Source organism: Salmo salar, chromosome 20 (genome assembly GCF_965601325.2).
Source record: "Salmo salar chromosome 20, fSalSal1, whole genome shotgun sequence".
Lineage (NCBI taxonomy): Eukaryota > Metazoa > Chordata > Actinopteri > Salmoniformes > Salmonidae > Salmo > Salmo salar.
Window position 1 is genome coordinate 8866687 of NC_138310.1, and position 16063 is coordinate 8882749.

The window sequence follows — 16063 nt, forward strand, 5'->3', positions numbered from 1 at the left end:
TTACAGCTGTATTAAAAGCAGGATCCCAGACCAAGGCACTGGCGATCAGGTGCAGAGGCCGCCACCGCGCTAAATGACAAAGAAACACGTTAGAGAGACCCAAAGAACAGGCATATGTCCTCTTATGAATAAATACTTCCCACATGTAATGTTTATGTTTCTTCTACGGGATTTCATTATTTGTAATAATGACTGACCTATGGTAAGGGAAAATGCGTTTTGTATGCAGTTTCAAACCGCTCATTAATTCACATTTATTTCTAGATTCTATTTCCCCTGTTGGTTTGGATATATAGGATTAAAATGCAATCGCAAAACACGTTTTCAATGGACCGTGTTGATTATGACATTGAACTTTTAGGCACTAGATTAGTCTAATGGGAGTGGGAAACTACGATAATAGTTTCTCTTTGTTTTCATTCACGGCCCAGAAATATTTGATGTCCAACGCCATGCATGAGGCTATGTTGTGCAGGCGTGACAAAGAATGGTGGTCGTTATTGTGAAAGTAATCTTTCAGCAGGGATTGAGCTGTATTGTCCGCTAGTTCACGTCACCCCCTGTTGGATCCTGGGTGGTATCTCACCGCAGGTGTGCGTGTTCTTCGACCCTCCACCTGGAGCAAAAGAGCTGCATCAAAGACCCACATCTAGCACGGCTAGAACTAAGACCCAGAACTTATCTATAGGTGTATTTACATTAGTAGCATGGGCTTGGCCAACACATTAAGAAAGAACGCATTTCAATTACTTTTTGTAGAATGGCCATGGATTCATCCTGCGTTTGAGTGTTTAAATAAGGCTCTCGGTATTTGTTTATCACTACTTAACAAGACATGATCTTACATATGCATATACAATGAAATAGCACACAGATCCCGCAGTCAAAGGGCGGCATAAAGGTGGAATATTGCATATGGCAAAGCTTTTTACCGACCTCAAAGACATTTATCAGAGAATATCAATTCGTTCTCACCGAAATGACAGACGTTTCACTTTTTTTAAAAATTGTTTCTTTATTTCACAAGGTAAACCCCAAAACTCAGAAGTGCTTTCAATTTTAGAAGAAAAAAAACCCGATACTTTAATTTGGTCAAAGTGAATATGTGTTTTCAGTTATTAGACCACCCAACCAATACGTCTGTTCTTTCTTCACTCTTTACCTTACTTTTTTAAAAAGCCTAATCGAATTAGCCGCATTTTTAAACGGACATGGGTGGATTTGAGAGTATAAGAGCAGTCAGTTGAACCATTTTCCTCAAATAAGACAGTGAATACATCGGTTTGTCATAGTTTCGTTAAGTAGAAAACAAGATATTTCACCGCCACAGTGGGATTTTAACGAATTAAATTATTTCACTGCTAGCCTGTGATAATAATTTAAAAAAAGGTATGGGATTGAAGACCAAGCACAAAGCTGCCCGCACGCCTGCTTGTTAAGTAGGCATAACTTGCTGTCAGAATAGTTAGCGGTGTTCTGATATGGACGGTGGCTCCAGAGGCTCATCTCTTGGGGTTTTAATTAACAAGCTGTCTCAAAGCTGTAGAGCTCGATCAAACAGCCTCTCTCTCTCCACCAGCAAATCCGCCTTCCGTCAGCGCCTTCGGTTCCCTCTCCAACTATAGACATGAGCCACACCGACTCTCACTTCAACTTTTTCTCACGTGTGCGCCTGACATGGGTGTGGCGGGCTTCAACGTCTTTCTGTATACACATCTGTACATTGTGTGAGCATGAATGTAGACTGTGTGCATGTATGTCTGTATCTATGCATATGCTGTATGTAGGCTACATATAACATGTCACTGAGTCCAGGCATAAGCGACATAAGCGGTCTCTTAGGAAATTTACAAGGTGCAAATTCATTTTTTTTGGTGCATCAGCAGTTTTTCTCATGTTTTGTCAGTCACTGACAGTCACTCAATTAACCATGTCAGCTAACAATTTTTAAATTGGTAAGTTAGTCTAGCCAGTTATCTAAACTAGTAATCATGGCCGACTACCAACCAGCATGCAGGGCATGTGCCCAGGGGCCCAGACCTCCAGACGGCCCCATTGATTTTGTTCGCCACTCTCACTCAGATATCATTAACATGGCATAAGTCATGGCAAAATGTGTAGAATTTCAGGAAATGTGCTTTAAATTGCAAAAATGTATCTCCAACCCATGGAAAAATGTGTAGAACTGCAGAAAACTTGCTTTAAAACTGCAACATTTTCTCTATTCCACATGGCAACCTTTTCAGAAATGCAGGAAATAAACTTTCAAATCTAACATTTTCTCTCTGCTGTCAAGAGGGAGGCCACAAAAAAAATGGTTCAGCTAGGGAAAATCTCACTTAGGGCCCCTAAAAGGCAAGAGCCGTGTAACATGTAAATATATGTATATATGGACGGAGTGTGTGTGTGTGTGTGTGGTATTTTGGCTTGGTAGACTATTTCAATTGACTGATGAGGAACATATTTGAATGCATGACTTTCAGACTTTTAAGGAGAATCTCACCATTCTATAGTGATTATGGCCTCTTTTTCTGTTGCTGATTGATAACATGTTAACATAGTTGGAAAGGCTTTCACATACTGTCTGCATTCAGGCACAATACCCCTTTAAGGACAAGGCATGAGGAAGTGCATGGTTTTCTCAGCAGATACTGTGCCATACTGACAGTAGCGAGAGCATGATTGAGGGGCTGTATGATCAGGTTTGAGGAAGAAAAAAATAACCAATTCCCTCTGTCTTGCGAACTTGGTGTTGGTCCCCCCGTTCCGTCCCAGGCGGGGGTCATTTGATAGCAAGGTCAAGAAAGAGCGTTCTTCACGCACGTTTCTATGAGAGGATAGCTGGATGCTTTCATCAAATTAGAGAGGAGAAGTTTCAAATCGATGCCGCCGTGAGCGTCTGGAGAGAGCCAACAGTTGGAGTTACATGCTTACATGCTTAAGTCCCGTCTGACAGGTCAACGTCTCGGTACCAAAACACACACACCTGATAGCCTACACACCGTGGGCTACTACATCAGCATTGTGTACGCTAGATTGCAACCATTCCAGCAGGTCCGATGTTAATTGCAGTGTTGAATTCTGTATTGTTTCTCATGATTTATTTGAGTATGTGATTGTAATGGACATAAACATGAACCATGAGACATGAAACAATAATATGTAATATACCTATTTTTTGTTGTTGTTTTAAATCCGATTATATTGAAAGCAAGAGGAAATTAGTAATGTTGCATGTTGCACAGATATATAGTTTATTTGGCAAACGTAATAGCAAGCAGCTGATTTAGTCATGTAAAAAATAACAGCCACAAACAACATGTTTTTCATGTCGTTGAGATCAAAGGATGCTCTGTTTATGCTATACGACTCTTTAAAAAAAATCTCATGTATTACATAAATTGCTATTATTCAGATGAAAAATGTTTTAATATAAACAGTATGCCTCCATTATAGTTTATTATATGCGTTAATTGCAAGATGTTTTCACAAATTAATCTCCACTGCATTTGTTTTTAAATGAACCATAACCTATATCGTTTTTTATATGATTTTGTTATTGGATGGAAGTTATTTTTGAAACAACAAAAACGCAACACATACTAGCTATATTGTCGGCTATTATTAGCCTTGAATTCTTCAACTTTTTGCACTTGTCCCGTCTTTTGAATAAAACCGTCTCATCGAAATAACATCGCTCAAATATGAAACAATATAATCAATGAAGACGTTGTATCGGTATACAACGTTGGCCTATTTAAAACGCACTTTTGATTGTAGACTGCTTCATTTATGATTTTTCAATAGCCATGTAAAATATCACATGATTACTATCCTTAAAGCCTATAGCGACAATTATTCGATTACCAAAAGGAATTATGAACGAACGCAATCAAATTCACTGAACTTTCAAAGTATTTCTGTTGCTTAGTAATAGTGCCCCTACTAACTTTTACCAAGACAATGCGTTTGGAATCAAACTCCGATAGCTTGGTGGATGTCCAAACGAAAATGTGCTTCTGCATAATTGAGGCTATTTGAATGTCTCAGGATGGGTGAGTTGAGAAAGTATCTCAGGTAGCGCAGGTTTCGATGGTAGGAGGGATGACTGTTTATGGAGACGCTGCCAGCCTGTCACTGTTATTCTGACAGGTTTGCTTTAGGGACAAACAGTAGCCTAAAAAAAGTGCAGTTAGCTGCTCTGTTGTTGACTTCACAGGCTGTATTAAAAGTATCCCACCCACCAGAGCGCGCATACACACAACTCCTTTCAGGTGTTCCTCCCGCCATCACAACTCACCCCCTGTCCTGTCAACTATTCCGTCAAAACCCCGCTTTTCATCGTCCCTGCTGACTCAGGTAGCAAACACAATAACGACTTAAGCGCCGACAAGAAGAAAGCTAGTCAACTGGATGGAGAGATTATGGACAGTGGCAGGGAGAGAGAGACGCTTGTCAGACAGGGAGAAAAATGGCTGATAAAGAAACGACATGGGAAAGGAACAAAGTAGACCCATCAAAAAGGGAGAAAGTGAGCGGCATCAAAGAGCGCTCTAGGTGCCTGCAATGCCTTTAATAGCGTCAGTGTAATAAGTACCAAGGAGATTCCAATTGGGCCCAATTTAACCAGGGGGCTATAAACCATGAAATGTACTTAAAAAACACACCTGCCAATCCGGCCAGTTACCCTCCCTCCCCCCAAACACAGCCCCTCTCCACCTTGTTGCCTGTCAGGGTGTTTTAAAGCGAGGCCCGTCTGACGGCCACCTATGCGGCCTAGCTAATTTGAGTTCATTGGTTGGCAATAACTTCATTTAGAGCTTCAGCTTTTTGGGCGTCCGTAATGAGGATGCGCGCTGGAGCCGATGATAACTGTTGGAGAGTAATAACTCGTCTCTTACTCTGGGGGGAATGGCCAACCTGCCCCACTCAGCCTACCGGTTTGTTTAGCCTCGGAGGGCTGCGTCCAGCTGATGAAACGAATATATCATGTCTGATTTAATATAACGTTGCAATATTTTTTTTTTGTATACGTATAAACCCAAAAGTGATGAACACGGGCCAGTGGGTTTATGGGCCTTCCATCGTCTCTCACATCGATCTCACTCCCCCTCCCATATAGCCATCGATTTGAGGACTTTGAGGATTTTAGGAAGTACCTGAGGTTAAGTCTTGTTCGGGAAGGAGAAGCCTCTTGTTGTGCTTGTGCAAATAGATATAGACTAGCGTCATCTTGTACTGTTAAATGATTGTTGGTTATGAAGTTGAAAAACACCTGCATTTCCCTTTATGTCATCCAAAAAAAGAGAGGAAGTTGATGCATACGTTTGTGGTTTGATTGGACTTCATCATAGCACACAATAATTCAATATATATATATATATAAAATCAGACAAACAGTAAGACCAACGTTTTTTTGTTGGAAGTGGTAAGAAAGTAAGAAAAGAACAATAAGAAAAGCGAATCAATCATATTTGATCACTCTCGAAAAAACTTTTCAAAATATGATATCGCTTGCTATAGGCGATAAGACCTCAAATGAAGCCCTTTCATGTTGAAAAAAAGGTTCCATTGGATTTCAATATAGAGCCTTTAGGGTTCCATACATGAAGTATGCGATAGAACCCTTTTTGGTTCTATAAAAACGCTTTTTTTTCTTCTAAGAGTATATATAATTAATTCCCTTATAGCACACAAAACTGAATAACTAGTAGGCGTACATTTTCGTTTGACGTGTCGATACCATCTTATTAGTATTGTTGATTATCATAGGTAATCATCGCTATTATTCTTTCCAATGCGTGTATTCATGTTATTACCATGTTACTACTATACCTAAACTAACTGGAAATCATTGCTATTGTAATAGTTAGGCTAACTACTCAACAACACATTCTGTTCACTAATAATTATGTCGGTAAACGAAATAAATGGCACAATGTCCTCAAGAAGACATAATAATAATAATAATAATAATAATAATAATAATAATAATAATAATAATAATAACGAAAATGCCAGGGCATGGTTAAACAAATACCCTTATTGCGTTTAAGATTAATAGCAGGTTCATATCCGTTTAGTGTGTTGTCTATAACTGACAGATTCGTTTCAAGTGATATTAAACTATACTGAACTATGAAAACTCTTACAAGTTTTGCCTCGTACATGTTTTGCCCGGTACATGTTGTGCTTCTTACATGTTTTTCAAACAAACTACATCTGCCCCTTACTTGCATATCTAATGAATATGGCATTTAAATAATACAAATAAGCAAACTCATTAAATATTATAATAGGCCTAATGTTTTAGGCAATTGAATTGTTGTTAATGTTTCAATGTTTATTTTTTTTCACTTTGCATTAGACTATTAGCCTGTAAAACCTAAATATAACTCATCCATATTGCAGCAGTATACATTTTTTCAACTCTGTTAGATCAAACATAGGTTGTACCTTTCAGACAACCTTGTTAAATGGTAACTGCCTTTTATCAATAATACATTCATAAAATTAACTATTAACTTAAGTTATGTAGTAAAATGTTGCCCATTTAATTTCCTACATAATTGCCTGTTAACAGTGCATTTGATTGGAGTGGATGTTTCTAACGTAGAATTGTAGCATGTGAATTTTGTATTCCAAGTCAATTGGTTCAGAAATCCTTCGAGTCATTTTTGACAGAGTGAAGTTGGTTGAAGGAACAACATTCCCTCTTATCTGCTCGTTAATTTCTTCCTTATTTCACAAGACGAACGGTGCAGTTGAAATAGGTTGTGCAAAAACTCCTGCACAACTATAATACTGAATTTCACACATGATTTAACACAACTTTACATCACAACGCATAAGAATAGCCCAGTACAGGCCCACTTCAAAACGTCACATTGACTGTCATTCATTTATCATATCGAAATGAGCCATTTCCTCCAATGGGCCGTTGGTGGGCTCTTAAGCACTAAACTCGTTTATTCTTTACTTTACTTAGTCCCTATACTCGAATAATATACAGAGCCAGCACGTCATTTGTAGGAAAGTATAATCTTTAAACTCGATGCCCATTCTTCAAATGTATTCCATTTCAGAGGCGGGCTTTTACTAGTGGAGTCTTTACGACCCGAGACTATCAGAGGGGGTGTAATTGAGGGGGCGGTAAGGGTAGGCTATAGAGTAGCGGCCGCCTGAAAGCTAGGCTACTAATAAAGCCAAATGGACTGCACACCGTAAAACGGCTCTGCCTGCCAACAGCTGGACACAATAGGTGTATTATAGGCCAGGCTCATCCAAACACACCGCACACAGAGGCTATATAGTGACTATGGTTATGTCACATTGTCAGATTATCAGACAGGTGAGGCCCAATTAATCGGAACGTGAAGCCACTGTCCGTGTGTGGCTGTTTGTCACAGGGATGTGTAAGTATGGCTATGTTTGACCAAGGATTCTTGAGAACCGGCCTCTTGAATTTTGGGAGATCTAGTTTAGGCCTACTTCCCTACTTCACGTCCATGTAGCCAGGACTATACCACCTGCCTGGCTTTCTCTCAGCTGGATAGAAACACCTGTCGATGTTTTGAACAGCCAGATCGGGAACAAGGTCTACATTGTATCTAATGAGAAGTACCCTCTCGCATAGACAACGTGCCACTTCCTGCGCCAAGTAAAACAATAATTGGGTTTCTTAACTGTTAATAACACGTTGTTTGTGCGGTAAGATGCATGTTAAGGAGGGATCTTACTGATTCCCTTGAGTCTGATGTCTTTGGTCTCCAGTATAACTCTTTGACTGGGCTAGTTCTGTTTCAGTGCACAAAGAGCGTTGCTGGGTAGAGAGCGTTAGTGATTGAAGTGAGGTGGCTTCCACCGGATTCATGGTTTGGTCAGTCAATGAATATGTAATGACGACGTTACATTCGAACCCAATACCGGGTAGTGCTTTCTTGGGTAGACCTATTTTGCATGGAAAATACACAGTATACTCTGGGGGAAAAATAAGAGGAAAGAGGGGGGGGGGGGGAACAAACTTGAATACACCTCAAGTTTAAGCTACACATTCCTCTTCCGTCAATAGATGAAAAACGATTTGCTCTCCGACTTAGAGAGAGAGAGATACACTCTTGAATGGATGTTAAGATAGTTTTTTAGTAAGCTATACACGATAAAACATTGATTGTTGCAGTTTGTTGACCCGTACAATTTGGGGGTTAGTTTTCTCTTCATAGCGGAGCATATAATTATGCAAATAGAGATCCGACAGTGATCTGGTGGAGTGCTCAAGGGGCTGGTGAGGGTGACGTTCCAACTTGGCTTAATGCTGCCTAGTCCTTCTTTGGAAATAGTTCATATTTAGCAGTGCTGGGGAGCATGGGAGGGGATGATGACAGTAAGCGGGACAATATGAGTCTCCTGAAAATGTATAATATCATTTTGGGATCCCATTGCCATCGACATGAGACCATGCAGGCGTTTGAAGTTTCAAGAGCGAAGACGTTCTAGTAGCCTACGCGAGGGAATGATCATGTGGTCATGAATACGTAGGCCTAGGCCTGCATACTTCAACATAATTAAACAGGAGTGGAAACTGGAATTCAATTTAATGTTGTTAAGTGTGACATGACTGATACAAAATTACGCAAGTAGTGTAGGCGGATATATCTGACGCTTGCTAATCAGAGTTTTGTTAAACTTGTCCCCCGTTTTCAAATGCATCTTCCTTATGGTGAATAGAAATACTGTAACACGGGGCTAAATCGATTTAAACGATTTAAACGCTCTATTTGAGCACTGGTGGGAAACTCTAGCGCCTGACAATAGAAACAAATATTTGAAAAGTTTTAAGACTATCATGTTATTGCGTGACAACCCTCGCCTATACTTGCGTATTGAATTTGAGTGTGTTAAGACATTTTACGTGTCAGAGAAGTGAGACCAACTCTCAATGATGGGTGATTGAATGTGGTTTATTTGTATTTTTATGAGGGACCTGACTTGGTGTGAGGGATCTCAGCTGGTTCCACCCGCTCGCACTTGTTGTTCGACGGTTAATGGAAAGATTTCTAAAGATTTATTGAGGGGGCGTTTAATGACCTTATCGGGTTTCACCACGTGAAAACAAATGATCCTGTAAAACGCGCTGGCATACAGCTCTCTTTGCCAAGATGAATCGCCATTTGAGGAGTTTTAATTGATATTTAACCGTCTTCATCTTTCTTTCTTTTTTTAAGCAAGTTTAACCGGTTGTAACTGGAGATGGTAGAGCATATTTTTATCCGCTGGACGTGCAGGCCAATAAACCGTATGCAGTCTAAAACTTGAAACCAAAAAGCTTAACTTAATATGGATAAGGCGTGTTTTTTTTTTGCAGTTCTATCTGCGCTCTTTGAAGCAGGACCCGATTAAAGAGAACTGTTAGGCCTAATACTAAAACAAATCATTAAACTTGATTTAAGAAGGCATTTAACTTTGGTTAACACTAGTCCAATTGTTGAGGACTGGGCTCCTCTGTCTTGAGTGATGGCTCGTCTTCCTCGGTAATGTTTCATAGCTGTTATGTGAGATGATGACTCCGATCCCTTTTCTCAAGAAGCTCAACAGCCCCGCGCACTTTGCAGCGAAGGCGCGTCAGGCTCTAGATGGGTACCAAGAACCTTCTCTCAACTTTTTCCTCAGCGTTACACCTTCTATCCTTTTCCCTCTTGAGTAAGCCTGCCCCTATGACCTGGATAGCATAGCATGTTATGTGTGGTAAAGCAAACTATCCTATCGTTGAACTATGTAGACCTGATCTATGGGTTACTGCTCCGATGCCTTATGTTTGTTTCTAAATTAATTTCTAACAATAGCCTAAATGAAGAACAAATACTGCAGGCTAATTGATTAACCGCGGCAGGCGTATTAGAATAAGCAGGGGCCTATATACAACAAGCTCTCACAGTCTCACGTCAGAAGTAGACATTCATCCATGTTTCTCCAACATTACATTTTGAAGTTGATCCAAATGTCCAAGTGTTTAAGGTTAAGTTAGGTATTAACTCAGATATCTTAAGGTTAGGCATTAACTCTGAATGGTTAAGGTAATGATTAAGGTTTGGGATAGGCTTTAAAAAAAAAAAAAACGTTCTATCGCTGTCAGTGGCAACCTTTGCAACCGACACCTACTTGAAGATAAGTGCTCACTGTTGCCCCTAGTGACCGGTTTCCACGTCATCTCCCGATGACCTCAGACGTGGGTGGACATCTAATAGTGATTTGTACCACCAGTGACCTGGCTGCTATATACATAGAAATTAGGCTATTTGAAACAAATACCCATATGCCATAAGTTGGTTGTAAACTCCATAAACACTACCACTTCTTAATTCAATTTCAGCAACTGACAGAAATATTTTAAAACATGGGAATGGTGCATGGGAAACACATGATTGAAGGGATAGTTGCAGGAAAAATGCTAATATTGGTACCATGACTTGAATGGGATTTGAGACAGAAGTGCTAAAACGTTAGCATTTGGAAACAATGCTAGTGAAACTAAACCGAAGCATGGATGGCTGTCATACCTTGTCCATAGACTGCTTACAGGGCAAGGAAACTAATGTGTCATTTTGTAATTTGGGTAAACTCTCTTTAAGGTGGATGATTGGAGTTTACTTAACATAACACAATGGACATTTTAATACACAACAGCCAGAATGTATCTGATTAGAGAATTATTTGAACAAAAACGTTTTTCAAATGCTATATTTAAAGGGAAACTTCACAATTTTTCAACTTCATATTGATCTCCAGCACCACCCCAACATCAACATATGTGAAAATGGTGCATTTCTATGTTTTGTAGTAAAAACAATTGAGGAAGTGTTTCCAATGACATCAGTGTGCATCTTGTGATTTTGACCAATTGTGAGATGACATTGCCTACTACTTGTCTACTAATTGTCTCCTAATTGGGTGATGTCATTGGAAACATCTATCGTTTTTACTACAAAACACAAAAACATGCCATTTTCACATATGTTGATGTTGTGGGGTGGTGCTGGAGATGATCAATATGAATTTGAAAAATGGTGAAGTTTCCCTTTCGTCAAATCACAAAGCACGAACGTCCTTAGATAACTTCTTTGATCAATAAAACACACAAACAATCTGAAAGAATAATATATTCAAGAGTATTTGTTAAAATTAGTCACAATTTACATATCAACTGTGCTTTAGATTTGGCTGCACTCTACTTTTGATCCATTCACATATGGCTTGTTGGTCTTTTGGTCGATCTAACAATTTGGTGCCTTCTGAGTACTGTAACTTGGTGACAGAAAAAAAAACTTTTATTTGACCTAATTTTAACATTCTGTCATAAAGAGCACATGTTCAACTGAATGAAAAACACATTTTTTTTTTACCCATCTCAAGAGCAAATATCAAAAATATATAACTATATTAAGTGCATCTTAAGTGTCAAATAAAGTAACAGGGTTGATGACTTCTTAAATCAGTCATGAATCAATCCCCATGTGATAGGGGAATGGAGTCTTGTATACAAAAGGGAGGGGCAATTTTATGCAAGCTTCACAAAAATGTTTTAATTGTTAAAACATTTCTATCTATGGGTAACAGGGCTGATGTCTTATGCTCAATTTCCCACCACCAAACACCAGAAAACGGTCAAAAATAGAACCAGCTCACCTGCTTTTATACTAGGATTTGACAATTACATGTTCAATGTCTCTTTTGACATTAGAAATCAGATGAATTGAATGTTCCATGTGGTCTATATTAAAGGACACTTGATTTAACATAACAGGCTTTTAAAATTCAATATCTGTGACACAATTTCTACATACAATATCAAAGGGATGCAAAAGGCACTCATTTTGTGGAACGAGCCCTTTATTACAAATATCGGCGAACAGAGTGTGTTGTTTATTCCTGAGGCAGCAATATACACATAATGAAGTAAAATAGCAACTGTTTATTCCTTCATGCAAAGGGAACACACATGAACAACAGTATCCTGAAATTAAACTTCTCCACCAGTCCACATATTCCCAAATCAAACAACAAGTTAACTTCATGAGTGACATCCAAAGAGACATTAATACAATTAGATGAAAATTACAACAGCGCGCACACTGCTTCCCTCATTACTGACAAAAGCAATGATGTGTTTAATAACCTACAAAAGCCTCAAAATATCACCCAGTGGCTGTTATTTACACAGAATTAAAAAAAGAAAGAAAAGTATAATATATACCAATACATTTCTTAACACTCCTTATAAATACCTCGCCTGAAGCCGTGGAAAGGTAAAGCATGTCTGGATAGACAGTGGCTGTGTTGGGAGGTGTATTCATGTATCACTGGCTTGCTGTCTCCTGATGATACTAATATCTGGGAATATTAGAAGGATATTCCATTCATCTTTACGTGATTTCTAATTTACACGCCGTGGATAAAAAAAAAAAAAATCTTGTTTATGTCCCAGATTGAGATTATGCGAGGCTGACCCATGCTGGGCTCTCCTCTTTGTCACTTTTACGTTGGCCCTCGAAGGCAAGTGTTCGGAAAATACATTTCTCCCGACATCTGAAGACACATCATCTAGGCTTAGGATGATATTGAAATCTTGGATTTCCCGAACACGTGCAAGGGGATGTATTGAAGTATGACTGTGTTACTGACTTCTTGTTTCTGTTAAAATGAGATATCTCTAAAACTAATTTTGATGCTGGGCTTTAAGTGATTTAAAATCTGCTCCGTTTCTTGAATTCTCATATCTATCACAGGTTAAGGTTGTTTTATTTGTTTCTTCAAATTAAATCATCTGGGGACATCAATTTCATGGATATCAAACAGAAAAAAAGGGAACAGTAAAAAAACAAAACACATTTTTACAAATTAAAAATCATAGACAATCTACCTCAAGTCAACATTTATGACTCTGGGACATCATTTGGCCCGATACAAAATCGAATTAGAGTGCATAAAAATCCAACTAAACATTGAGCGAAAGTAAGATACAAAACAAAACACCACCAGTATATCAGCTGTCATAAACGTTGCAGTGCAACTCTCCAAAGTACGATCGTATAAATAGGACCACATTTGACAGAAAATGTAATTATCGTTTTAATAAGTGTGTGTGTGTGTGTGTGTCTGTGTGTGTGTTTGTTTGGAGATGGTAAGGGAAAGGGATGAACATTACAAGGGAGCCATAAAAACAACACACTCACTTTACATTAAAATGATCTCATGTTAATGGAGAATGTTTACTCTAGTTAAAACCATCGTTATGTGGTAACAGTAGGAGGTTGGGTTGAGGGAGGGAGCTATGCCAAGTGTATGAGTGGTGTGGGTTGAGGAGGACTGTGTGGGTGGGGGCGGGCTCTAGGACCTCGGGGAGTGATGGGGAGGGCTGCCGGGGTATTAGCTCAGTTCAGGGCGATGTCAGGACAATTAGAGGTATACCACGGCGCACTGTGCACAGCGCCTGTCAGACTTAATCTCAGCCACTGCAACCACTGCTCCGTGGCCCGGACCACAGCCGAGCCACAGCCCACGGGAAACGCAAACACTCAGCCCATATTGTTTTGACAGTTGCGCTCATCTAGAAATAATGCAAAACGCTATTGCAATGTATACACCACCACCCTGCACTCTGCCGGTAAAACAATACATGTGCCAAGCCGGGAGATAAATTCAGCCAGAAGAGAGAGAGAGAGAGAGATCACACATAGATGAGGGAGGAAGGAGGGAAAGATGGAGAGGGAAGACGGAGAGGATTTGGCACCCCCCCCCCTCTGTGTTTCCCTCCTGTTGGTGTAGTTCTATAAGTCGTTGTGGTTGTGGTCATGGTCGGGTTTGGTTCTGTGGGAGCTGCGCGTGGTGACCGTGTTGGAGGTCTCCTCCTCCCCAGACTGTAAAGCCTCACTGAAGAACTGGAAAATGGAGTTGAAACTCCTCCACGACGTCAGCTCGTGTCGCTCTGTACCTGCACAACACACGCACGCACGCACACACACACGCACGCACACACATAGCACAAAGAGACAGTGTTAACTTAACAGTCCACTGTGTGACCATAGAGAGGACAATCAAATAATGAAAACTAACATACACCATACAGTTACATCACACCCACCTAATGGGTTACAGATAAATCATTTTGTTAACAGAGCATGTAAATCCCCTCCTCTACACCTGGATAGCTTATTGTGTGTCCACTTTCAAGCAAAATGCTTATAGGACATTACATCCATTCCAACCTTTGACCTAGCAGTCCAACGGGATAGTCTTAATATTTGATCCAACTTGATTCATGATCGTGCACACCCGATACCCTCCTGTGTCTGTCTTTTAATTGAATGTGAGTTATGCACAATGGATGCACTAAGCGAAACCAGTGGACCGTTATTCATTCATCCTCAGAGCTGCTTGAGAGAGGAAGCGGTGAGAAGGCACTAAGGCAGCCAGCGTATCAGGTGGTCTGGGTTTCCCCTCCCTTCTCCAGGTGAGCTGGTTCCCATGTTGGGGTCACAGGGAGCCTGAAATCTGGTACACACGCCTCAGGTTCCTCTCGGGCTCTCCGAGGTCCGAGGTCAGGGGATCGCCGCGTCGCTCTGAAAGCTGCCACACAACACCTCCGCCACGGTGCGACGACAGCACACCAATGCAGCTGCTCCACCACCAGCTCCTCGCCAATCATTTACAACCAATGGCTTATGGCTTAGTTCCCTACTGGCTGGCGGCTAGGCTGCTTAGCCACATGCTGTACCGTACCGTGTTGAGAAGTAGTAACCAGAGGCCATCCCAGGGAAAACGGGTCAGAGTGATACAATGGTGTTCTATCCCCTGATATCACAGATACACAGGGAGAACTAGTCATAGCAGGGTATAGTGCTAGTTCTTCCACTGTATTAGCCCTCGAATAGACTCCTAGACCATTAGGTTTATGTACCTGTTACCAATACAGCCTCACACTATCAGTTAATGAGGCCATTGTTGCTTTGTTGATGGGTCAAGGCACCAGTTAAGTGAGAGCCCTCTCCTCCTCTCGTCCCGTTCTCTCCTCTCCTCTACATGCAGCAGGCTGGAGGGACACAATTAAAAAGCACCTTTAAGGCCCTCTCCAAATAGTGTCCTTTGATGGCTGCTGTATTGACCCCATGTTTATTAGATTGACCCCCTGGCTGGCTGTGATAATGGAGGGGATGGAGGTGGAGGGGGTGGCCAAGGCTGGGATGGTCTATGGGGCGGTCAATCAACTGGACTCTACATGGTTTACCAGGCTAGCCTATGATCGCTGCCTCAGGTCAGATTGACTAGCCTGGCAATCAAGTGAGTCAATAACCCCCAGACAGACTAACAGTGTTTCTACCTGTGTAGGGCTCAACGCAACAACACACTCCCCTGGAAAACAAAGACACAGGCCTGCTCGCATCTATCATTGATATCCAATTTGAAGCACAGGGATCTCTCCTCCTCCGCTCTTTTCCTCCTCATCCCTCCCTCCTCATCCCTCCATTAACTGTTTTTATACCTTTCCTTTTTCTTTCCGCAGGAGCGAACGAAGCCAAGGCTCTCCCATTTTCACCTCAAACCTGAGCTGAACTCCGGAATGCCGCGAACTGTTACACCCTATCCCAGCGCCGGGGTCAGTGGGAGTGCGTCTCCTTTTCGATATGCAGACGGACCGGGACCCTCCGTTCGACCTCCGTATAAGCTCCCCCTTGTCTGCGGAAGGAGCGGCCTCCGGATGTCGTCAGTAATGTGTTCTGAGCGCTGATTTAGAGGGAACCCACCGGCCAGGCTTCTCTCAGAGTTAGCCTGACCGCTGGACTACCTGGGTGAGGAGTACGAGAGGGGGAGGATAGGTATCTCACTCACGCTACAAATCACATTTATATCCTTAAAAGATGTGGAGATCGATTAAATGCCACGGTGTCGTGTGGAAAGTGAATTCTGTCCTATAAAACAGTCTGTGAGGGGACTCGCCTTTTCCCTCCCTCCCCCAGTTTCGGTTGTCGTCTCTTACGTAAAAGTTAATTGAGCCACTGATTTTAGTGCT

The 16063-nt window shown here is 41.0% G+C and overlaps 1 protein-coding gene across 6 annotated transcripts in view; it reads right to left on the reverse strand.

Moving 5' to 3' along the window:
- Nucleotides 1-11948: 11948 nt before the first annotated feature.
- Nucleotides 11949-16063, reverse strand: part of LOC106580148 (cotranscriptional regulator ARB2A homolog) — a 200619-nt gene continuing 196504 nt past the window's right edge. For 3 of the 6 annotated variants that reach the window (XM_014160887.3, XM_014160885.3, XM_014160886.3), the window contains exon 11: nt 11949-13987. In XM_014160887.3, the coding sequence (XP_014016362.1) occupies nt 13824-13987 (164 nt within the window). In that variant the 3' untranslated portion in view covers nt 11949-13823. The remainder of the gene's footprint in view (nt 13988-16063) is intronic. The other 3 variants (XM_014160890.3, XM_045704313.1, XM_014160888.3) reach the window with 3 other exon arrangements.